Source organism: Haliaeetus leucocephalus, unplaced genomic scaffold (assembly GCF_000737465.1).
Source record: "Haliaeetus leucocephalus isolate CR32 unplaced genomic scaffold, Haliaeetus_leucocephalus-4.0 Scaffold0, whole genome shotgun sequence".
In the NCBI taxonomy this organism is placed as follows: Eukaryota; Metazoa; Chordata; class Aves; order Accipitriformes; family Accipitridae; genus Haliaeetus; species Haliaeetus leucocephalus.
In genome coordinates this window covers 11,797,302-11,823,605 of record NW_010972436.1, presented here as the reverse complement: position 1 = coordinate 11,823,605, position 26,304 = coordinate 11,797,302, and the positions used below count along the sequence as shown (strand labels likewise).

The 26,304-nt window shown below is 40.9% G+C and overlaps 1 protein-coding gene across 1 annotated transcript in view; it reads right to left on the bottom strand.

Annotated features, from left to right (window-relative positions):
• Positions 1 to 892: 892 nt before the first annotated feature.
• The window catches only part of GAD2 (glutamate decarboxylase 2 (pancreatic islets and brain, 65kDa)), a 39,882-nt gene continuing 14,470 nt past the window's right edge, over positions 893 to 26,304 (bottom strand). The window contains exons 7-15 of the mRNA XM_010562854.1: positions 18,762 to 18,841; positions 14,984 to 15,038; positions 13,419 to 13,535; positions 12,227 to 12,291; positions 8,314 to 8,392; positions 6,445 to 6,594; positions 4,558 to 4,665; positions 2,697 to 2,786; positions 893 to 2,008 (exon numbers count right to left, since the gene is read on the bottom strand). Coding sequence (XP_010561156.1) covers positions 1,835 to 2,008; positions 2,697 to 2,786; positions 4,558 to 4,665; positions 6,445 to 6,594; positions 8,314 to 8,392; positions 12,227 to 12,291; positions 13,419 to 13,535; positions 14,984 to 15,038; positions 18,762 to 18,841 — 918 coding nt within the window. The 3' untranslated portion in view covers positions 893 to 1,834. The remainder of the gene's footprint in view (positions 2,009 to 2,696; positions 2,787 to 4,557; positions 4,666 to 6,444; positions 6,595 to 8,313; positions 8,393 to 12,226; positions 12,292 to 13,418; positions 13,536 to 14,983; positions 15,039 to 18,761; positions 18,842 to 26,304) is intronic.

The window sequence follows — 26,304 nt, the reverse complement described above, 5'->3', positions numbered from 1 at the left end:
TTCTTACAATATCAAAAGTCAATACTACTACCACACAAATAATGACATATCAATAATATATTGTACAAGCTTATACAGCAACACATGTTGATTTGCAACATTGTACAGTTTAAATCTAAAGTGCACAGCCTCAATCTGAGGTGACAAAACAGTACTATCAATATAATAAAGGCAACACAATTACAGACACAATTTATTTCCTCTTACTTCATGTCCTCATATTACATTGAATCAATACTCCATTTATCTATTTTAGATGAAATTAAAACCACATTGCACTTCTTTTTTTTTTCTCTTCAAGTATTTTAGAGACAGCAAAACAATACTGCTTCACAACAAAAGTTGGCCGTTTAGGCAAAGTTAAAACCAAAACTTTAGTAGGGTTATAAGTAGACAGGCCCAAGCCGCAGAACTCTTACCAACACTTCCAGACGTTGGGGGAAAGAGGGTAAATTTCAGTTTCCATGCCATAGTCACCTCTAATGTTAAGGAATGATGCAGCACTGAATTCTGCAAGAGCTGTGCCCATGGTTTCTAAAAAGGCTGTGAGGCTCCGCGTGGGCTGTTTTAGGCAGATGTAGCCTTATCTCAATTTTTTCTGCCATTTCAAAAGCCGTTGCAGACAAGGATGGAGTCCAGCACCAGGAAAACCTTTGACAAAGCAGTTTGTTACTCAGACCCCATCCCTGTCACTCAGATTACAGTCACACTTAATTTAGGCCTTGTCTGGCAGACCTGTACGTCTGTAAGAAGTCCTTACCCTCTTAATGTAGCTGCAAGGTTTCATGCTATTTCTTTAGTAAGAATTTCAGTCAATTTTAATTTTGGACTGCTCATAGCAGAAATGGTTATGAGATAAGCATTTATTCAGACATGTGACTTTTTTTTGGATAGGCTTTTTTACCACAGAACACAGAAACCATCCAAATACAACCTTATTTCAGTCTTGGTTAGCACTGTATATTGATTGTGCGTCTGCTGAGTTAGGCCAAGTGGAAAACATAATTAGGAATAATAGCATCCTATTGTTGTACTGTAATTGATCTTATTAAGTGGTTTTAAGAGCTGCAGTACTCTTGAGGTTTTTCAGTAATCAATCAACCCTGGAGATGTACAATCCATATGACATGGAGAAATGAGGTATTGGTACCTCTTAAGAATGTGGTATGTGGGCTTGTATTTTAAAATAAGCAGTAATAAATATTTGAGGCACCTCCATCAAAAGAAAAAGAATTCTAGTTAATTTTCAGCTTCTGTCCTTGCAGTTTTATAACCCATATAAAATAAAAATATATAGTTTACAAAATAGGATTTTTTTATATATATATATTTCCTTTTGTAAAACTATACCTATTTAAATACATTTGAAATGTTACTATAGGTAAATTAGAAATTCTGTTCTAATACTACGAAAAAGGCAAAATACTTTCACTTTTAAACATAGAGCTTGTATACTCTGCTTCTCACCGCCCCCTACCACTTCCCCCAATTTGATTTTGTCATCATTTTGGGCAAATTTGGCATCATTCAGTCCGATTGCTTTTAATTTAAAGTAGTCTGCATGTTAAAATTGGGGATAAAATTTTAAGTATCTTCTGTTCTTCTTTATTTGGTTCAATGCAGCTTTTTGTGCAGCTAATTATTAAGGAGGCATTCTAAAACTCAGGAAAGGACTTTAAAGGAGCCATGTTTCTTGATTTTAAACTGTACTCTACTCCAACGCCACAATATAGAAATAGATTTACTTTGGAACAAACTACAAATACATTCGCACAGTTTGTGACAACTTAATTGTCTACTTAGAGGTCCAGGAACAGACTTTCACACCCAATTATTATAAATCTTGTCCCAGGCGTTCTATTTCATCAATCAGGAAATCAATGTCTTGGTGAGTTGCTGCAGGGTTTGAGATGACCATCCGGAAGAAGTTCACTTTGTCTCCCAGGGGCTGATAGCTCACCATGGTCGTGCCATACTCCATCATCCTGGCTTTTATCACTGGTGCCACCTGCAGCGTAACAAAAAGCAGGGGATGATGGTGATTATTATAATTATTATAATTATTTTAACTATTTCCATTATTACCATATTCTTTATTGTTATAATAATAACAAAACACAGAGTATGTTTTCTTTTTTTAAAAAAAGATGAAGAGCTACAAGAAGCAGTTAAAATGAAATTACATCCAACACTGATAAAAATGCTAACCTCCATTAAGGAACAAATGTCTCAGTGAAAGACACTAGGTTTGTCCTGTTTGTTTGTCCTGCTTTTAAAATCACTGGGGAATTTGCCCTCTACTTTCTCAACACTGCTGACAGGGACACAGTAGCTGTTTTTTGTAGTGCTCAAAACATAGTGTTACAATCATTTTCCATCTTCTTTTCATATACCAGAGTGCCATGGTTTTATTGAGCTTTTGTTGCACATGCTGGGTTTAGTGATTGCAGTTCACAGTAACTTGAGTAAATATACACAGAACAAGTAAGTGCTCTAGAGACGTGGCAATCTCAGGGAGTACCAAACTTGGAGACCAGAGTAAGGTGGTACCAGATCAACCTGCAGTAAAATGACCACAGAGGTGTCATTTGCCAGAATATCACGAGGTGACCTTGCCCTGTGAGATCATTTTGGCGATTGCCTGCCTGCAAGGGTTTCACTGTTCTCTGCATGATGTCCTGGAGGACGCTGCTTACCTTCATAAGGCGGCTCATTCTTTCTTCATTGTCTTCCATACTGCGCAAGCTGGGAGGTATATACCAGAAGCAGACATTTGTGTGCTGAGGCTAAACACAGAATAGTAATGGTTTACACTGTAAGAAATGCTCATAATATCTCAATTGCAATTAAGTTCATGCCTTCCCTCCCTCTCATACATCATGTTGTGACAACAGTTAATGGTTTGCATTATTGTGGTCCACTGAGAGTCATCATCATTATTAATGCAGAAAAGATAATTTTAGGCAATTTATTCCCAGGGTGTCAGATGCGGAAACACATCATCCAGCTGTGCAAATATATTTATGCCCTACTGAGAGGCATCTAGATTTTGTAGGTGCTGTCCCCTCCAGAGGCTGAAGGGATCATGTGGCTAAGACAAGAGTCTATTATGGATAATTCAGAGGTGAGGACCGTGTCATTTACTTTTATTACATAACAGAGTAATATAGAATCTGGTTCTGTAAACAGGAGTCACAGGTGGTGCATGAGACAGTCTTAAGATTTTCTTGCATTTAATGAAATTTATTACTTCTCCGTTTGATTCAGCTAGCTGCTGTATTAATACGCATGCACCACAACGTCTTAGCTAGTTTAACCTACATGGGAGCACCAAGTAGAGAGGCATAAAGTAAGAACTAGTTGATATTTTGTGTATTTTTGCAATCTCCCAGCAGTTGCCTGCCTTGCTATGTTCCTCTTTGCTGGATGCTATATGTGTGAGTTACAGCAACTCCTGCTGCCAGTTCCTTTACTCATCATCAGACCCAGTGGACCAAATTCAGTGACGATGTGTGAGGCAGGGGAAATAAATAACACAGTGGCACGTGGGTATGAGCCTATGATCTCTGCTTGAAGAAACAGTGATGTTTATCCTTGTGTTGCAGAGCACTTAGACATGCGCTAAGTGATTGCTACCAGGGAGCAACATTCTGAGAGACAAAACCTTCCAGGGCAAGTACAGAGAGCAAAAGCCATCACAAATAGGAGCAGAAAAAGCTAAAATGACATTTTTTTTTCTCTTTTACAGGGAAAACACCAGTTAACTTTGTAACAGAGGTCTCTACCAGGCCTGTCCCCAGCCATCACAGCTGGAGAGGTTTGCCCACAGAGAGATGGCCAAACAGTGGACACTCCGGGTGCAGTTCAGAGGTACAGCCACGCAACCCGGGCTGCACTACCTTGCCCTGGGCAATGTGCTCCAGCTGACCACCTGGCAGCCAGGGGTCCCGTCTCAGCTGGACTCCCTCCACAGAAACAACAAGCCTAGAGATATTTGCACCCCACATGGTGGTGTCACTTCTGCCACGTGAGCCAGCTGGGCTCCCATGAAACGCTAGCCCCTGCCCCACTGTGCTGCACCCCATGGCAGCAGGGACTGCAAGTGCAGATGGTCCCTCCTGGTCACCCCAGGTCCCTGCAGGTCCTCTGTGACTGCCCACCTGAGAATGCTGATAAAAGCACTTTGCACAACTGTCCTTTCAGAGTTGTGCAGGACGCTGTAATGCCCACTTGTAACAGACGCTGCTATTAGGAAACTGCAACTAGCTTTTATTGCTTAAGAGCTGGTTCTAACTGTCCGTGTGCTGCGTTAGCCCAAGATGCCAGTGTTTAGTTTCAGTGGGGTGAAACTGAGCAAACTGAAAACTTAGGCACAGCTGCCTCATCTCCCTTGTCCCTGGATCTCATGAGGAAGAGAGATAGTGGCACAACAGGTTTTGTTACAAGGGACACTGCTTTCTGTCACGTGCTGTTTGGTTTGACCTGTTGGTAGTATCCCAACAGATGACTAAGGCAAGTGCTGTTGACCAACTGTGAAAAAGAAGTTGCTATACATACCTTTCCATCAAACACCATTTCATACCCTTCTCTGTTCTTTATTTTATTGTACAGGTATTCTGCAAGTTCCAAGCACTTATCAATTTGTGCTTCAAATCCTGTGGTTCCCTTTAGAGAGAGGGAGGAAAAAAGTTATGTGACTATCTGTTCTGTGAACCTGAAGAGCAAAAGGACCATGTAGCACTTGCCAAAGCATCAGCACAAGTCACCTCTCAGAAGTCTCTGTGGGACAGATCAAGGATCTGATTCCATGAGATGAAGGACACTTTGCTAAGCAGAGCTCATTTGTCTCTAGCTCTTGCCACTGATAGTCACCTCTGCAAAATAAGCACCGGGTACTAGCTTGGTTTTCAGCAAAATATTGCTAACACCTCCAATGAAGTGTGCCCTTAGTAGATTTTGCAGAGAGGCTGAGCATGGTTTTGGACAGGCTGGACTGGCACAAAGGAGGGTCTCTAGAAGGTGCTGAGTTCCAGACATGGGGAGCCTCCTGCTATTTTCAGAATAGGGGATTTTGATCTTCCAGGGTGATGTGCTGGGGGCTTTTCCAAGAATAATTTTTCTTTTTTAATTAAACACAGAATGGGCAGATACGCTTTTAGAGCCCGGCCTGATGCCTGTGAAAATGTACATTTTGTTTAGACACTGCCCTGCCTCTGTAGTGTTTTTCTCTCTTCTTTTATAATAGACACCATATAAACTCAGAAGCTGTGTTTTTAAGAGCTGCAGCAAATCCTGCTTTTTCTTCTCTGGCAGAAGTCACAATCTCTGTGACATCATAATTGTTCCTGCAATCACCAGCTCTGATGCCACAAACAAAGGATCCAGCTTTATGAGGGAGGAAGGGGAATAAACAGCTGGAATAGATAAACTGTTTAAGAAACACACATCCTATTCTGTAACATTAATATTACAAGCGCGGTGTGAGAAGAGAAAAAGCAGTAGAAGGCATGTTGGAAAAATGGGGTTTAGAAGACGAAATGTCTCTGAGTAATGGATGCATGTCCCTGCTAAATCTGTTCTGGCAGTGCAGAACTGACTTAAAAGCCTGCGGCATTATCCCTCTGTGTATAGACATTGCAGAACAGGGTAGAGCTAGCACAGCCCCAGGAGAAAGGCTTGGAGTAAAAGAAAGACGTGGCTAAAACCGCCTGCCCCTCTGGAGACCCCAGTTAGCACACCAGTTATTGTGACCACAGAGACTTGCATCTTTCTTTACAGACTCCCACACCTCCAGCTACATTTGATGTCTGTCTCAGAATTGTTTTCAGAGTTTTAATGAAGCACATGAGGATCTTTACGGTTTTCTGGAAATGAAAACAGTGATGTCATCTCTGAAGAAACCTGAGGCAACTTGACATAATAGATCGGATAAGTATACAGAAGAACTTATTTAGCAACATTCTACAAATATAGATGAATTAATCATTAGAGCTGGTGTTTTCAGATTTCCCAGAGAACAGATTTTGATGAGTTTTCCTCTACTCCTTCAAAAGATGACTTCGTATCTACTGCATGCAATGAAACGAGGTATTCCAGTCTTGATTTGCCATGTTTAATTTCTGAATATCATTAAAACATCTTTTTATTTCCAGAAATCTTTGTAACAACATTCCTAGGTGTATGATTTATGCTGTTAAGACTCCTACAGTTACACAAAGTAAATGCTATGCAAAGCCATGGAGTTCCAAGTTTCAAAATCATGTGTGCTGCTTTCAAGCTAAATTGTTAAAAGTATAAAAAACCAGAAAATAATAATGTTCTTTCTTTCATGTTATATATGGGAAATTCAGGTCAGACATTTTCTAAAATGATGATTACAGAAGAAAACCCTGTATCTGGTGTGCATTATTTTAATGCAAACAAAGATACTGCAAGCAGTCCTACCTTTGCCCTCCACATCAGCCATAACTTGAAGACATCAACATGCCGTCCACATTGCAAAGCCTTGTCTCCCGTGTCGTAAGACAGGTCGTAGTGCTTGTCTTGTTGAAAGAGGTAGGAAGCATGCATTTGATTGCAACTCTGCATCAATCCCTTATAGAAACAAAGACACAAAAAAGTGATGTTGGCACAGATGTGACTACTGTTTTGAGGGTTGCTTTGGGTGAGAAATTATGAACACCCAAATTCAGTAGAATATGTGTCCAAGTGCAAAAGGAAGATCAAAAAAAAGGATAACACCAGACTTAGTTGCTCAGTGCACTAAGATTTTCATATCCCGTTCAATGCCCAGGACACCTTGGTACCTTATCCAGGGATGTGTAATCCCTTCCCAGAGCTAAGGCATTTAAAAAAAAAAAAAGCTGGACATTGTGCTTCCTAGCATCATTATGCATAAGTTCATTTTTGGATCTTGCTTTTTCTTCTTTGTTTTGGTTCCTTTTCCTCCTTTCTTTGGAAAGCATCTTTTCTGGTTGAGTCAGACAAAGCCAATTTGGTGACTAATCCAAACAATATCACACTACTTTTCTAATTGCTTTGGTCTCTAAAATCCTGATTTTCATTGTTTTCTTTCTTTGTAGGCACAGTTGTTTTCTGCAAAGCCCTCAGCTGCAGACTGGATGCTTAAGCGGTATAGAAAGCTTTGAACAGACAGAAGAGCATATGGCCTTTAAACAGCCAGCTAGAGCTATTTCTGGGTTGCAAGATACCATTCTGAGAGGCAGCTTTGTGGGAGGGCCAGAAGCCAACAAGGTGAAGAAACCTGGCTCATGAAAGCATGAGGTTTCCTTTCTAACTTTTTAAGTGAAATGCAGAGAGTAATGTTCTGGGTCTAGTTAAGTCCTCAACCAAGTTTAAGGTACACCTTAGGGCTGTTGCCTAAAACTGCAATTTCCAGTCCAAGAAGAATCAAAACTTGGCTGTTTATCATCAAGTCTAATCTTTATGTGCAACTCAAAACTGAGATAGTAAAATGAGAGGGAAAAAGAAATTATTTTCTCCTAATCTGAGCCATCTGTTCTCACTAGAGGTCAAGGATGGTACTGACTTCAGCCAGGCAGGATTTGTCTCGGGGAACTGACCCAGAGGGCAAATAAAAGCCAGCTTCTCTCTTCTTAAGTGCAAACACTTTGTATGTAATCTGTTGTACAGCTGTTAGCAAAACAGCAACCAGCTTTTTGATAGCTGGTCTAGTAAGTGGTGGTTGTATAGCAGCTGTCCCAGTAACTGATGGTTATATGAAAATTACAGGCTTGAAGGGTAATTCAAATTCTAGTACTAAATGAAACGTCTACTTTTTATTCCAAGTGAACTTAGCGTTCCATTTTTACTTCCATATGCCCCAAAGTGGATATATGGATCAGAACTGTGTGGAAATATCTATCATAAAAGTCTAGAAAGTGTAATGATGCCTAGATTCTGGACCAAATGTTGTGCTGCATGTATACCATACCACTCATCCCAAGAGGACTAGAGTTTGCCTACAGTTACATTTTGTACCACACACCAACTAGTAGTGAGGTTACACAGCTATGCACCCACAACTTAACTACGGACATTTTGAATGGAAAGCCACAAAACTCTGTAAAGATATTGCCATTGACTGGATCTATCATTTCTGCTAGCCAGCTGCTTTAATTCCCTTTGCAGTCAGAGCCCGAGCACATAACTTGAGGTCTAGTTCTCATTTTCTTTTATAATCCTCATCACATCAGCAGGTATTACCTATGACACAGTTATGAAGAAAACATCCAGGATTTTCAGAAGCTAAATGTCAGAAAGGATCAGAGAAGCAAGTATATTGCGACATACCTCTTCTCTTACTAGCAGCGCTGAACACTGCAGCGGGACGCCCATCATTTTGTGAGGGTTCCAGGTCACCGAATTGGCCCTGGAACAGCAAACCACATGAAACTCAGACATTGTACTATGGTGGTGAAAACATGGAGTTATTTAGAAATGACTAGAATAATAATGAACATGTAGCAATGTACATCTTTTTCTGAGCAAGCAAAGCTGAAAATAATCATGGCTGACATTAGGAAAGCAATGCCTTCATAAGGGACACAATCCACTCTAGTTGCGTTTTGGAAGACAGTCCTGGCAATTTACCACAGGATAATTGCTCTATCCACTAAACTTAATCAGTATTAAACATTTGTGGGAGTCATCTATACTTTATAAACGTAGGGCAAACTTCCTAAAAACACCCATTTGACCAATGAACTTTCTGAAGTCACACAGCTGATTAAAGAAGCTGGCAAACTAGCAGATTCCCACCCATTGATTTCAGTTTCAGCAAGATTTTGGTAAGTAGCTCACACAGGCTTGTTTTAAAATTCCTTTAAATACTTCTGAGTACCTCTAAGTCTCTGAGTAACTTGGAAAACCTGGCCCAAAGTAATTTTTCTCATTGGTTTGCTGATGGTAAATTTTCACAGCTCCTTAATTTTAGCTTGGCTATGATAATTCACACAACTGGAGGACTGGATCCAAAATTCCTGCAGTAATAAAGATAGAACTGATCCACCCTTTCACAAAGGAGTCTGATCCTGCCTCCCTTCAGGACACACTGATTGCAAAAATAGCTGTCAGCCTAGATCTTGTGAACAAACAGGGTGCTGTTGCAATACAGCCTAGAGAAGAGGCATTTGGGACTGTGGCAAGGGCTGAATGGAAGATTGTCCAGTTGTTTATTTTAATTTTGTGTTATGCTTGACTGGCTGTTTTTTAATTACTATTATTACATATGATGATTAGCTGATAGATGTATACATTTGCATCCTATTTGGCAGGCTGTCAAGGATGCATAGTGCACAGGATTTCATGTAGTGCAGTGATTTGAATTTTGACAGTATAAATTGGTATAAATCAGTCAACTGGGGCATGTAACAACTTAAAGGACCCAGGACACACTTGCAGGTAACATTTATGTAAATAGAGGTGGACATGTTAGAATCTGGCAGTATTTTCCTTTGTAGGACTGGGACACAGTGCTATAGGTTTATGCATGTCCTTATCATTTCCTGCCAAATTGCTTCCACTCCTTCAAAGCAAGCAACTCCAAAATTCACATGGACATTGGGCAGCACTTCTGTGCCTTCTTCTTAGCTATTTAAATGGGACTGTGCAAGTGCCTGATGCAAAATCTGTAGGGAACAGTCTTCCACAGGCAACATCTGGCCACTTGGCTTGGCTTTTCAAGTATTTGGCAGCTTTTAATCAGCTCAGAGTCAGTCATCTGATTACAACACCAAAGCTAATGATTCTGAACATGCATTCAGGTCTATGAATTTCCTTTGATATGATACTTTTAAATTTTTACCTGTGCCTATGCAGAATTAGGCAGGAATTCTTTGAGACTTCTAGGTAACAGCAGTGGTATGGGTTTTCTCAAGCAGAAGGATTATTTACTGACAACAGCCAGATGTTTATTATCTGCCTAAAACATTTAATTTACCCTAAGGTCATTTATTTCCCCAATTATTATGTAAAATAAAAATCCACCATTTTTCATTTGTTATCAGTTATTCTGGGCTTCAGTCATCAGTATGTGCTTGAAGAAATTGCTGACTGAGACAAACAGTGAAGTAGAAAAGCTACATGGATCCACAGATGGTTTTTTAAAGCACCTCATGTTTGCCCAAATAACTGAGCACCAAGCACCTATGTGATTTTTTGGCTGTGGGTCACAAATGATAGAAAAAAGAAAGAGGAAAATTATTCCTTTAGAGTTTTCAAATAGGTTACAGGAGAGTTTCAAGACTGGCAGAATTTGGTCCTCAGTCATCATTAAAAACAGACTGAGGTGCATTCGCTGACCAGCCACAGCCCCGGGAAGGATGCCCAGACCCTGTATGGGAGCACTCATTCAGCAGCAAACATGCTTTTCTCATGTAGCTGTCACCCCCTACCCAAGCCTCTAGGACATGGACACCAGACTGAAACTCCTGATGGTGGCCAGACCTATCTGCTCCAGACACCAGGGGATATGCTTCCCTCACGGTGCATTGCAGCAGCTTGAAATCTGCCAAGTGGGGACTGGAGGGCATGGTAAGGATGGTCCTGCAACTCCTCCTGCCTTTGACAGGAGTACTTTTGCTGGACTGCCTGTTACCAGAAGGATGTGAGTACTCAGAGCACAGAGTGCTCCATTTAATGCTTCCTCCTTGTACCCCTCCTCCCTATCAAACATGAGTACCAGCTCCAGTTCTCTTCTATCCAGACCTGTAATGACTGGGTTGTACTTTAATATCTACCATGAAACAGGAATGTGCATAAAAGTTGGGGCTCTAAAGGTACCCACATTTGAGACCTGGACAAACTGAAATGAGCCGCTGTGTCCATCAAGCAGAGGAACAGCACTGGAAATGACAAATTTCATTAATTCATTGCCAAACATATGGAGATGGTGCTTATCAAAGCACTAGATAAAATCCAGGGGAGTTCTGGATCTAAAGCATATTTGGAAAATTCTCCAATATAGATTCAACTTGAACTTCCCATTCCAGCAGAATTTGGACAGCAATTTAAGAGGCAAACACTTTTTTCATACTCTGTCCTCACAGGAAACTGGGTAGATTTTTATAACTTGCCGGGATATTTGGACCTATGTCCCTTTAACACAACATGTAAGTTTGGAGTGCTGGAGGCAGTCTTAACATAACAAAATCAAATTCATAGAACCATTGTCTGCTTTCCAAATTTTGCATGATATATGAGAAAGGAACTGAATCATCAAAGTATCCTCCTCATCTTCATGAACAGGATGAGGACGTTGTTTCTAATTTTAATTGGCAAGGAAGAGCAATTTGATTTAGAGATAAAAAAGGCGGAAGGGAGTAATAATTTACTCTCAAACAGCACGAGCTTCAGAAAATACACAAATGTGAGAGTGACTCCATCTAGTCCAGTATACTGCCTCTAGCAAGTGGCCTAAATAGGTGCCTGGGAAGAATACAAAATAGGGCAAGCATATATGAACTTTCTCTAAATACTCCCTGAGCTCCCACTCATTTGTGGGTCACAAAAGTCCTGAACTGTTTTTGTTTGTCTTTCCTTGAATGCAAGTAAATCTTAACATCCTATGGCAAGGAATTCCACAGCTTAACTAAAAGTTTCTGAATAAGCAGCTGTTTTTAAGCTCAGTCCTTCCAGACTCTGAAGTCGACTGGCATCACTTATGTTCATCTGTACGTATCTGTAATGTTCATGAACTCATGACTACAACTCTGTATATATCCAGGCACAGATTTACCGAGAAGATGTCATTAACACAGCCTGGAGGCAGGTAATGTCCCCAGAAGTAACAGAACAGTAGTCAGTGACTGCAAGGACACCTGTCCAAACTGCAGGTGCATCCACCTTTTATATTCAGGACTTCAGCATGCATTTCTTGGAGAAATGCAATTGCTAGTTCATGCTGGATGCTGAATCAGAGAATGCTGCAGAAAACACTCTGGACCTGTGAATGTATGCTGGAAGGAATAGAAAAGCAAACAAGAAATGTCTGCTGTTTGTACTACAAAACAAAATACCACACTACTGTAGCATTGAACAAAGGCACTTAGCAATGCTACTTCAACTGGAAGGACAGTTTGCGTAATTTCTTCATACTGTATCTTGGAGATAACATTGATTTTTATTTATAGACATTGCTAGGGTACTCATAAGTGTGTTAAAATGCATTTAATAAATGTGTTTAATTAGCATTAATAAATCATACCTTTCAACGCCATTTAACTTCCATTTGTGTTTTCTTGACATAAGGAGCCCGCCACCCCATGCTCCCTAGAAGACAAGACATTATCTTAACGAGAAGAGAACTCTGCTTTCCTCCGTGATGACATCTGTGCATTCACATCAGTTTGGGGCCCTTTCTTTCTTCTTGCTGATGTGGCACATTCCAAAATGACCAGGCAGATGGGGCCGGAGGCATTAGCTGTGCTAACAATTTTCTTCCAGTAGCTCAGAAGCAGCAGTTTATAGTCCATAATCAGACTGCCCACCCTAATCATCTGCTAACCCCTCCCTCGCCACCTCCTCTGACACTGACACATTGGGCTACCCCATGCTGTAATTAATGACTTGCAGAGCTGCTCCTGGCTAAGCTGCCTTTTCTTTTTTAGTGATGAAGGCATGATAACAAACCAGACTAGACTGGGATCTCAGCTGCTCTGGTGAGTTTTCATCATATTTCAGACCACTACTGGTTGCCCCCTACCCATTTGCTTTCGCTCACTGAGATCTGGGACAGGCAGGCATTTCATGTGACTGAGAAGTAGCTTAAGGTAAATATGAATTCTTCCTTTGAATTGGACTGATTTTGGCTGATGCAGTAATCCAAAAGCAAGATACCCGGCCCTACAGAAATTCAATTACCAATCCTTTTTGGAGAAAGGATTTGCAAAAATGACACAAAAGCCATTCTAGGGCTGAAAGATGATCCTTCAGAAAGATTTATTGGCAAGAGGCCAGATAAAGCTAAGCAGCCAATCTGATAATTTTCTCTAGCATTTGCATTAACCTGTTCAGCAATTTGTGGTACTTTATTCCAGACAAACGTAGCCTTCACCTTATGTATTTACTTTGCAGCTGCTGCAGAAGCTGAGCCAGCGCTCAGTATGGTTCTCAGGTATTTCTTGTACTAATGGCATTTAGAGAAAAAGCTGAAGGCCAAAAGCACTCTAACTAGGTCATCTTAAGTGTCCCAGTTGCTAAAAGCACTGCACCGTCACAGCTCCTAAAATGTCCCCCTGACCTGAGCCTTTCAGAGGAGTGGGAAGTCAGTCCTTGGATGTTAGACTTAATTACAGGAACCAAATACACCGATTTTGTAGAAGATGACACTGTCCAAAATGAATAAATTAATACTGATACACCTTGTAATCCAGCCCCCCACATAAAATGATACTTACATCCACGTGCATCCAGATTTTATATTTCTTGCAGATGTCTGCAATAGCTATGAGAGGATCAAACGCCCCGTACACTGTTGTCCCAGCTGTGGCGCTCACCAGAAAAGGAACAAATCCCTGCAAGAAAGCACAGAGGCATTTGGCAAGGTCAGAGTGCTGCAGCCTCCTCAGCCTGCAGCAGCCCCAACTCCTCTTGTGCTGCCTCCACAGTGAGCCCACAAGTGTCTCCTAGAGGACATCCCTGCTACATTACACCGGTTTTCTCTTAGTTCAAGATGCTAGTGATATTATATTTTCGACCTTAAGGTGGCAGCAAATTTCCAAACCAGCACCCTCCATTTATTGAGATGCACGAGACAGGTAAGGGCTCAAAAGAACAATCCTGCTCCACACCACGTGCCTGAAACAAGGTCTGCTCTTCACGATGCCGCGTAAAACAAACCTCACCCAGGCACCACAGTGCAAGAAATACCTCTGGTGGACTGTGCCCTGGGCTGCATTATAATTATCGCAGCGAGAGTCTGAAGGTGCGGTGGCCCAGTCCTGTCAGTGGGAGCCATCTTGTCTGGGGGTGTCTGCTGGGGACAGTGCACAGGGGAGGTGTGGGGCTCGCCTCCAGCCCCATCCTTCGTGCAAAGCAGGGAGACAGCTCTTCTGAGGAAAAGACAGCCATCTCCACAGAGGCCAGGGGCTATCTCTTGGATTCCATCCGCTAAATGCTGTGCCTCGCAGAAGAGCACTCACTGTCCATCACATGGCTTTTGCGCTATGAGGTCTTGGGTCTGCCATAATTTATACCAGTGTTTCATTTTAAATTTATTTGTAATTCTGTTGATTTCATAAACAGTACTCAGTGCTACGAACATAAAGAATGGCTACATTTTTTGCAGAACTGGGGTTTAAACTATCAAAAAGGTCTAAACTTCCTTCTGCAAGGGTCACAGTAGGTTTGAGTGGCACTCTACTGTTATTTTGCCTTATTTTTTATCTACTGTATTGCTTTCTGTAGAAAAAGGGAGCCTTTAATGAAGATTTGTGTTATTAATGAGCTTTGAATGCTGTGTCTAATGACTATTTACACAAACGTTGAAGGCACAGAGCTGAGTTCACTGCATACTTTAATCTGATGTTTTAATTCTAGCTTCTGTTAATGAACGCATACAAAATAGTGCATTTTTATAGATGTGTGGAGTTTAGTTTATCTTCCATTGATTTGGTGAGTCTATAAGGAATATTTTCAATGCATTAAAATACATACAAATTCCCCAAATGATTACTTTGGTTTTGTCAATATTCAGCTGAGAAACTACATCATAGGCTGGTAATATAAAAAAGGAGACTGTTATGCAGAACAACATATTAAAAAAAAAGCCAAATAGCTCATGGAGATTATAAAGTAGCTCTGAATCTATATTCTCAGCAACTCTTGCCTCACTAATTGCCAGGCTACATTTCTGAGAAATAAATCAAAAGTTAATGGTGTTTTACCAAGGAAAGCAAAACAATGAGCTGTATAATTCTTGGGGTTTTTTCTTCTTTGGAAGCAGAAAAGCTAGTAAACTTACTTTTTGTTTGGCTTCAAGAATTCTTCTTTCAAGGTCTGATGGGATCATTTTCCCTCTGGAGCAAGAGAGAGTTATATCAGAAATTTGATCTCGAAATCAGCTCTTGCTGTTACTTCTTCACTTAACAGGAAACCCAAATAAGGAACAATGTGGTTTTTTGGCCAAGGCTTATGCAGCATTGAAGAACACAGAAAGATTCTGTCCATTAGCCTGAGTTTTTACCCTAATTATTTTGTCAAACAATTTGCATCAATATTGTGATGGTAACTGAGAGAAGTTATCTTGTGGCCACCCACATTAAAGACTGATGCTGCTCCATGGAGCCTCCTGGTCCTGTTTGACATTACAGCCCTGGGAATATGCTCCAGTCTCCCAGGGAGAGGCTCAGCCCAGGGTCCCATGAAGTTCACCGGGTGCCAAATCCAATGGTCCCCTTTCAGCAGGCACAGAAAATGCCAGATGAGCTGCATGGCCTTCAGCAGCGCAACTTAGCTCTGGTGTAAGCAGTCGTCTCTGTGTTTCCATCCCAGGGATGAACTCATTTCAGAGCAACTATTCCATGTTTTGGTGCATTACATGTTTGTGTTTGCCTGAAGCAGGGTATGAGAAGAAGCTACCAGTCCAGACTCATTAAATGCACTGTCAGGCCCTTTATATTGACTGTATACTGTATTTGCCAACACCTTTAGTATCAACCATTTACCTGAGATTCAGACTCAGTGGTATAAGGCTTGAAGGCTAATTTATGAAATCCTGCAAATGAATTAGACACAAGATAAAACAGTGCTGATGCTGATTATTGAGGGTAAGGTTTTCTTTGCTTTACCCACAAGCAAGACCATCTAAGAAGAGACAGTGCACATAACAGCAGTACAAACATGACAGCTCCCCACATTACAGGAATAACGTCTTCACTGGCTTTGAATGTTGTCCATTTAGGTTAATATTATTTTTTAAAGACTTTTTTAGATTTTTTCTTTCACTAAGCACTGATTTCCTGTTGCTATAAAAAAAGAACAACCTTTACTAAAGCTCAAAATAGTAGTTTCAGGGAAACTAATAAAACCATTAGTTTTATTTTTGATTTTACATTAAAAAAAATTGAAGTATTTTCATGACATTTGGATGGATGTAAATAAATAAAAAAATGTATTATTAATTTCTTGTAATAAGATACTACCAGGTTTTCTAAGTTTTCATCCTTACACAGCTCACAATAAGAAAGTAATTATTTCAGTAGAAATGGGTTTGTACTGCCGGGTTTTTTGCAAAATCTGTCCTGCATTTTACTTATTCAAAACACTAAAACACTAAAGAATAATTGAAAATAAAAAGCTCTACAAGTTTAAAAATTAACCCTGATTTTTTTTTCAGAAGCTCAAGGTCTAAAGAGTATTCAACTCATTGTGAGTTCCCCCCAGTTACATGTATGCATTCAGAGAAAAGCAGTAGTTGTTTTATCTTCAAAAACTGTTTCTGGGATCATTAGAGGAATAAAGGGGAAAAAAAACCAACAACACATGCCAAGGAAGGCAATGAGTTCCTCCTCCATACATAGCTTAGATGTTGGTCTGTTACAGTTTCTGATTTATTGAGCTTGTGCATAGGAACACACACAGAGCTGGGCAGATCCCTTCATTGCCGTAATTTTTTTACCAAGGCAAGTGATTATCCAGCCCCTGGTCACATTGAGTACGTGCAGAAATTCAGGGCCAGGACAGTGCAACATATAAGCAATGTCAAGCTTTACCAAGGAGCAAGCAGTAGGTTAGCTTTGAGTATAGTCCAAACACACGCTGCAGCACACAACCCCCCTGCTCCAAATCTAGCGAACTAGCCAACAGCACTGCTTACTTGCACAGCATTTTCATGTGTTAACACCTAAGCTCAGATGACCTACAACACTTAAAATGCTCTGCAAAATAATAGGCTTGTCCTTAGACAAACCTCACCCAGATAATGTGGCAGGGGGTTGCATGAGATGTGCTAGGCAGCATCAGAGGGGCTACTGGGGGAGGCAGAAGAGACTCAGCATGAAAAGGACATTGAGGATAGAATGAGTGTTAATGTCAAAGTCTTCTCATATTACCCACATCTGTACAGTCTTCACTGCTGCTACACCAGACTTAAGTGTTTTGACCCCAAACCTGCAGCTAATACACTACTGCTACCAATATGACTGCATGGTAGTAAAAAAGGCAACGGCAATGTATGGCTGTCCAGTCTGGGGGATGAGAAAGAACATGATTTTCTGCATGTTTTCCTGGCTTAAAATTCACCACACATTTCCATAGCCCCATGACATGGCAAAACAAGGCAAACTTGGCTGGTGTGGGTCAGGATGGGGAAGAACCACCAGGAAGTATGCTTGATCATGCTGGAAACATCAACAAGATCTCATGGTGCTTTGTCATGCTCCCACAGGTCCACATCTTCACAGAGGGTTGTCTCCACCGCACCAGCCCACATCCCGTGCAAACAACCTGCTTTGTCCCAGTAGCATCTGCTGGGATTTGGTGAGACATGCAGTAATCCTGCTGTTTACTTCAGGGTGGGCAGGGTAAGCATTGTGGTCTTCACAGAGAATCATCACACTGAATTTGCACAAGAAGAAAAGGAAGACAGGACTTCATTGATCCACATCTGTCTTTAGTGAATAGAAACAATCAGAGGTTTATTTTGATGTGTGTTAGTTGTGTTGATGTTGTCATTAATTCCTCTTCAAGGTGTGCTCAGTCTTTTGTTAATGAAGAGATAGTAAGTCCAGAAGTCAATATGCAGGCGCTGTGATTAGCACTGTAAATTGCTTAGTTGGTGCTCTTCTTTTAATGTGGGAGCAGAGTATTTTGATAGCAGCAAAACCTTCCATTTATGCTAGAGCTATAAATAATTCAATACCTTTTAACAATGATATTTGGGACTCATAGCATGTTCTATTGAAAAGATTCTCACTACAATCAATAAGGATTGTTCTATTAATTTTTGTCCCACAGAAAGTTTTTTTTCCCTAAAGCTGAAAATCTTCATTAGAACATTTTGATTTTGTTAATATACCTCTGGTTTCTCAAAATGGGCTTTCACAGAGAATCAAAACCTTTTAGTTGGGTGAGTTAAGCAAGAAGTTATCTACCACCGGTTTTGTAGAGCCTATGGGACCTGCAGGGTAGGTGCTTGCTGTGCTACTCCTTTCCAGGGGCCATCCTCCTCCTTGGCCCATGCTGCCCACAATGCTGCCAAGACCCTTCTCTCCACATCCCAATGCAAGGATGTCCCGATCAAGGGCACTGCAGGAAATGTAGTCCAGCTGAGAAAGATGGTGAGGGCATGAAGCAAACAAACAGACTTACATTAGCAAATGTTCCTCCATATTTTACTCCTATAGAAGGTCCACTTCAGCTCATTTTAATGGATCAAAACGTGAGTGTCTCTAAACACTGTTTTGACCAAAACAAGCTTCTTCCCGGTTTCTTAGCAGAATGTGTGAAGAATGATTGTTAGTTTGATATCTTGTTTCACTTTAGGATGAAAGAAAACTTAAGTACCAGAAATTCCTGAGGAAGGGAACTTTTAAGATTTTTGATGAGCTCCAAAACTGACTCATAAAGAAGCCAGTGACAGAGCCAATTCCTCAAGTGGGATAAGTCAGTGTAATGCTGTTGAAGATGACAGCACTGTGATGAATTATACCAACTGCTGACTGCATCCTGTATGCTCTCTCTGAGTTGAGCACCTGTTCTATGTACCGATAAAAAGGGCTGTATTTGGCATCTTTACTTACCTTTCATCACATCTAATCAAAATCACACTATCTGTACCAATACCCAAGGCCGCAGCTCCTTTCTTCACAGAAAAGTGACTCTGAAAAAATACATTTATTATTATTTATTATTATTATTATCTCTTTTCTAATTGAATATAAAACACTACACTCTTGCAGGCCCTTCAGTAAGTAGTCCCACACAGGCAGTAATTCTATTCGTAGCCTTTTTGGAAACTGTTCACTGTAATTTGAGGCTTCGTATCAGTTTACTACAGTCAATTAGAAAAACAGCAATCACTCTAATCTGGATTTAGTCCTGGAATATTAAATACACAATTGTGGCTGATGATGGACCAAAATTCTGTCCTTGATGCATACCTGCAGTTTCTATTGCTTGTATGGATTCAGCTACGAACTTGATTTACTGAAACAAAAAATTCTCCCCTAGAGAATTCATTTAGTTTGTGGCATCCAGAGCGATGTGCTTCTGCTATGTAACTTCTGGCCAAATAATATACTGAGAGAAATTAAGATAGGAAGCCTAATTGTGATCTCATGCCAATGAAAGCTAGTAATAACTCCCATTAATAAACAGAGCTACTGCAGCTTAAAATCAGAACTGGGCTATTAGGAAGACTATTAGTTAATCTGTATGTACAGAATAAAATGTCGAAGTTATATACTGGAGTGCAAGTCAGCCTAATTTTCCCTAGCTCATAGGACTTAACTCCTGAGCCAGTGTTGGTTTATAATTCTAATTTAAATCCTAGTGATTATGGTAATGAAATAGTTTTATATCAAATTATACCACCAAGAATCTGATTTTGTATTAACTCAAACCCAGCAGTAACAATATTGTCCAAAGTAATTTTAACTACAGATTATTAAACTTTAAAAAAACGGAAATTCTTTATGTATACTACAGTGCCATTAGCTTAGAATGTAACACTATAAAAAAGATCAAGGAGATAAAAATCTAAGAGGGGTTTTTAGGTGTCCATGAAGTTAAAGAAGAAAGGAAGACATATAGTCTGCAGAAGACCACAAAGCAGAGAAGTAATCACTATTGCTTTGTCAAGGGAGTATCTGGCTTCAATGGCAATGCAAGCAGCAGAGAGCTGTAGGGAAAGAGATGGACACGATGGTTACGCACGTCTGCATCACTTAAAGGCCGTGAAGTCAGTGGGATTCCACTGCACACTAAAGGGCTCTGTATATAATGAACACTTTGAGAAATGAAATCAATTCTAAACTAACTTTCTGAAAGAGAGAGGAAGAAGAGTAGAACTGCAACATGTACATTCCACTTAACAAGTAAAAAACCCCAGGTTTTAAAAATTGCTTAGGGGGTAGTTTTCATTGGGTCCTGACTACTCTGACTGCTATGGCTAAAGTTCCGTAATTTTCAACTCCAAACTCCTTTTTTCATATGCCTGTATCTCACCATTTTGGCTGAAATGCTTCAAGTTTTCATGATGTCCACTGACTCTTTCAATACACAGACATTTTGAAGAAGTTCAGATTGCTCTTGAGCCATGATTCACTGCTGATACATGGACAATTTGAAAATACTTCTTCAGGTAAATGATATTTTTCATATGACATTAATATTTTTTAATGCAGTGAGCTGGTATAGCTTTCCCCCATGGGGCATGACTGCAGTATACCAACAATGTGTATTGAGCAGCCATTGACCATATTGCCTGGACCTAAAATCAGCTTTTAAGGCGCTAGTATGGCAAACCATCCTAACCCTTGAACTAAGCACGTTCTGAAATGTAAATACGCATGTCGGGCTGACTTTCACACAAGATGATGATCAAATGAAACGCATACCCATGTGCTTAGATGAGCAACAAGGGATTTGTGCCTGTGCTTAAGTGTTTTGGTGAATTAGACTGGGTTCACTGCAGCTAGTCTAATCAGGCTTAAGTTATCAAGTAAGCTCCCTCTGCATTCTGGGGGAAACAGGCACCTCCAGGGAAGGATTCATCCAGCGTGAGGGTTGCTGGTTTGGAGTGGAGGCTAAATGACATCAGATGAGGAGATTTCTACCCCTTCCCTGTGGACCAAGCCCTGTGATATCTGCTGTCTGTGAGAGTGGAAAAGTGCACAGCCCCTGCAGGCACCAGCACTTTGGAAACTGGTAGATGTTTGATTTTAACATGCTGTTATCTAGCCTAGTAAAACTACAGGTTAGTGGTATGCTCAGATTAGATACGGAGTTTGCCCTGTTGTTTTTCTGTTGGAGTCACAAGGTGTTAGAAAGTATTTATACACTGAACATCAGCGGCCTGCTTAGCCATCACACTGGTATTTTTCATGGCACGTCCTTTATTTCATGAAACTGAATTTTTGAACAAACACATTTCCACAGGCTTCATCAGCTTCACTAAAGTCAGGGGACTTCTCCCAAGTACAAATGCACTGTAGATTAAGGCTTGGACTGTGACCAATCCACAAACCTTTACACGTGGAAAGTACTGAAGTCTCTTCCCAGCGTTTCGGGTCTCCCTGAGACCCATGGTGCAGCAGTGCAACTTTATGAGACCAGGGAGGAGGAGAGGCCATGAGGAGGCTTATAAAAAATTCCCAAGTTTAGGAAGGTATTTTTTAACTTTGCAAGAACTGAAACAAAGACAGAATATTGCCAGCTTAATGACAGTTCATTGATATGCTATGTGAAGCCAGAATTGAATTTATATACTTAAAAAATTAATCTGTTTTTTATTTAGGTATTATACAAATTGATGTGCACATACTGGGTAGTGTAATATATAAATACAGGTAGAGATGTAGGAGTGAAGAGTCACAGATGTATTTCACTGGGTTTTGAGTCAATGACATTACGTTGATTAATCTTGCTCCTTATTCCAAACTAGTTAAAATAGATTTACTATTCTGATTTGTTTTTCTAATAGAAAATAGAACTATTCAAAGTGCCTTTAAAAAGAAAATACAGATTTGAATGGGTTACTATGAGGAAGAAAATTAAGCCCATGTGCTCAAAGGCATCTACTGGAATATGGCCAAGTTCAGCTGCCTCATTGACAAGTCTCACGGCACTGCTAAAACAGCATTGGGGAAAAAATGAATGTAGTGCTGATAGCTCGGTTGCCTGCAGGCTTTTTACAGACTGAAGGGAATTCAGTGGTCAGGAACCAAAACAGGTTTAGGGATAAATTGGGAAGAAATACAGAAGTCTGTGCACAGAAGGGCAAATGCAATTACAATTTCTAAACAAACTTTGAATATGAAATTGCTCAATCTGTGTATACAGTCACAGATCTATGACTGCTTCTATATTTCTTTCTCAGGGTAACATCAGAGGAATTACTCCAATTGCCTGAGAGGCTCTAAAAGAGCCAGGACGACAGTGAAAATTGAAAAAATATAGTTTTAAGAGCAAAGAAAACTTCCCTAATGATGATGAATATTAAACTTTGTTTTAATATTCCTGGGATGGTGCTGAAAATTTGGTTGCCTGTGTAATATAAAGGTAAACATAGAAAAATATAAAGGTCAAAGAGAAGGAAAGGTTTGCAGAAATAAGACTGGTTAGACAGAACTGACAGATTCAGCTAGGCTAATGGGGAAGAAGGACACTCATTGTGACCCCTTTGGCAATACTGGGGCTACAGGCTGTTTGGCCACGTAGAGAAGTGAGCTTGAACACCACCTTTCATGACACAGCCCTGTAGGAGTTATACAGATCTGAAGTCTTATGGTGGGAGAACCCGAGTCAAAAAGGGAGGATGGGGCAGACTGCCTGATGCCAGTCCTGAAGGAAAAACCAGGCTAGTAGAAGCTGGCAGGTCCAGAGTTTCACTACTGTCCTGTGCTTGCCAGAGACGGGACAACGTGCAGGCGGGAGTGGGCTGTCACTGAGGCTTTCTCCCTCCCTCCCTTTATGCACTGCAAATGGGTGCATGGAAGACTATAAATACATCCCCAATAGACAGGCACCTCAATTTCTCTCTGAGAAGAATGTGGTTAAAATTCAGTGGTGAAGGAGAAGTTATAGAGTATTAGCCAATATTAGTGACAAAAGCATATTTTTGGTCAGAAAAAAAATTGGTGATTTTGAGCCAGGGGAATTTTCCCTTTGTCTAAAATTTCAAATGCTGTTAGGAATAGGTTTGTTTACCCGATAGCCATTTTTCCACAGTTAGCTTTGTAAAGTAAAAACACATTGTAAATTTATTACAGGAGAAATAATTAATAGGCCTTTTGGGAAAAGGAAGAATTAGAATAATTAAAAATGTTACGATGCTGAAAAGTATGGCACAGTTATCTTAAATGAACAATGCTTCAATATACAGATGCTTCTATTTTTATAGCTTGCTAAATTACTTGCTCGTGACACGGCTGAAGCTATCAGGAAGAACCATCCTAATGTTCTGAGCCCCAAAGGCCATGGCTGGTTTTTCAGACTGCCGTTTCTCCTTGCTCACAAAAATCCAGAGTGGCACAAGCTTTGTGGAGGGAGCTCATAAGAAGCGAGTTCCCAAATGCTGAGCAAGCTGAGCCATCCAGCATCCGAATCGTCTTTGAGGTCTGCAGGTTTGGTTGCTGGCAGCCTGGTGCCCAGCAGACCTGGACCCCCAGCCTCACCCTATCAGCCACACACCAACAAAGGAGGTGAACATGTTTTCCTCTCCACCTCTCCTGGGCTTTAAATAATGTGCGATCCCTGGATGTGTAGGCTGGGCTACTTCTCTCTTAATCATCTAAATATGTGTGGCTGGTCTAGGCTTGCTGTTTGGGCTCCCTCAATAGTGGGGAAGAAAAGGTACCTCCAGAAGGCACCTCATCCCCGAGGCTTTGGCACCCATTTTAGACAAGGATGAGTTGTCTGCTGCAGATCTTGCTATCTTTTTATTGGCTATAAAAAGTGTATAGACTAACTCAGATTAAATGTTTACACTTTAGGAGATTAAAGTGACACGAATCCTATCTTTAACACCTAATTGTATGCTATAGCTTTTCCTTCAGTTATCTACAAAAGGAGTATATTGTGTCCCATCACATTTTTAAATATACTGTAATGACATATATATTTGCTATTGTTTCCTTTAGCTACTGCTATTCAGTTTTTAAAGTTATTTGTTTATGTCAGGAGAGAAATGAATATATTGATGTTTCTGCACAAGATACTAATATGTCCATCTTTTGCATTTTTGAAATATGTAACTTCATACTGCTTTTCTAATCCAGCAAGACTCGCTTGTTTTTTTCCAGTGCAGATAGTTTCACAGCATTATCTGTGGATAAGAAATGTTGCACTGAGTTCAGGAGGATCCTGTGGCAGTGTAAAAGTCATGAGATATCAACCAGATGAAGGATTAGACCCAAATGACGAATATCTCCTATGGGATAGTCTTCCCTCAAGCACTATTTTTCTGGAAAATGGTTTTACTTTGATTTGAATGGTGTTACTTGAATTAAGTTGCTCCTCAAATAAGACCAAATTTTCACTGTTTCCCCCTGGCTTCAAATACCACCAAAAATACTTTTCTAGTTATTATGCATTAGGTAGTGCAAAGAAAGAACGTGTGAATCCATAAGTTTGATTTTTAGTTTCCTCAGGTGGAAACAAAACTACTCCCTACTTACTCTGTACGCTCAGAAGTATAATGTACGGCTTCGTAACTTATGCTACCAAACAGAAAACATGACTTTCAGGCTCCTCAAATCTTTCCCTGGAAGCCCCACCACAGAGGCCACCCCCTGGACTGCTTCTTGCAGGTAGCTGTCCTGCAAACTGTCTCCTAAGTCGCCTGGCCAGAGGGCAACACTATGTGCTATGAAGTGGTGGGACTAGAGATCAGCTTTTCAATCTACACAGAAACGAAACCAGAATCTTCCGTAGGCTGTGTGAAATGGAGGTCTATGGAGCTCCCTACTTTTTAATTTCCTTCTGCCTCAGTGCCAAGAACCTCCATATTAGGTTTCAGAAACTGTTCCAACAAAAACTTTGCCAAAGCCACTCTTCTCCCACAGCTATCGGTGTAGTTTGCTGTATTCCCTGCAAGTAATGGGGCTTGTCCACAAGGGGAAATCAGCATGCAAGAAGGTGAAGAGGTGATTTATTGCTAACTGCCTCCTCCGATCTAGTTGCTGTATGGATGCTGCGTGCGCTATTGCTGAGGGTGCTCCCCTACCACCACAGACAAGCCACATCTCACAGGCGCTCCCAGTGCTCCCCCAGAGGATGAGGTCCCTCCGAGTACATCTGGCTCTCTGCAATGCTGGCACCTTATACCTGAGCAGCCAACAGACCGTCCCTTCACAGTCAGTGGAGATGCACTCCCAGTGAAGCCTCAGGCAGGAGCTAGTCCACCCCAAAAGCGGTGCAGATGGGGGGATGGCAGAGGCAGAAAGAACCTCTCTGTGTCCCCTTGGGTCTCTAACTGGGTGAAGAGGTCCCTTATTATCAGATCAGACTCAAGCACCTGCCAGTTCTTACTCTTCGTTTTCTTTTCCAAAACTACGACAGGAGTTGTATTGCTATTTCCTTGGTGAGCACCTGACAAAGTGTTCCTCCTTAGGGTCTGCTAGAGGGGTAGGAAACGAGGAAAGCTGATGTGGACTACATGAGCACAGTCTTGCTGGGTTGGAGAACAGAGGAGATGAGGAAATTTCTGTCTTTCCACTTATGCCCAGCATTTTTTTCATTCTCTGAGCTGTGGATTGAGTTCGTACGGCCCCTAATTAAACACCAAGTCCACGGAAAAGCTCTAAGTCTCTTAAGCTATTTTTATACTACCAATAAAGAGGCCAAAGGCTGTTTTGTAACCTGAACCCAACTAGTTCTCTACAGCTAAACTTTCCCCCTCTGCACCCCTTTCCTCCTCAGGGTAAGACGACTTTGTCATTTTTGCCTGCTAGGGGTGATCCCTGCTCCGTACTATTTCCAGCTACTATTGGATGCTGTTCAAGAGAGTGCTAGTTGGCCAGGTCAAAATCACAACAGGGAATGGGTTAAAATTCAACAGGACTTGCCTTATAGACAAATGGATCAGCTAAAATATTCTGAGAAGGCAGCTCTCCCTTTCAGCTGCTTTTTCCACACTGAAAAAGAGATGTGCTCAGCTGAACACTGACAACAGCCTAAAGCTGATGCACTGGAACACAAGAGCAGGCCTTCATCTTAGAATTTTTCATTGTGTTTGAAACAATAGACTAAAAGAGGTTTTTACAGCTGGCATCCATCACTTTTACCCCTGAGTCAAGGTCTCTTGCATCATGTACAGTCTAGAACAGCTGTCCTGAAGGACACCACTTTGCTCCTGCACCAGTGCAGATGAAAGAACCACTGATGATGCACTGGTGAATACAGAGGATTGAATTAAGTCCTGAGGATGAATCCATCTCAGCGAAATTATACCTAGGCCAAGACCGACCCAAGCAGTTATAGTGTACTTCGCCATCACTGGTGAAACAGAAATAAACAGAAGCAGAGTGAGAGATAAGTCACGGTCCTACTGAACAGCTCGGGGAAGATCTGCTTACTGGGAACATGCATGGTGAATAGTCACATAACCTATTTTAGGCACCT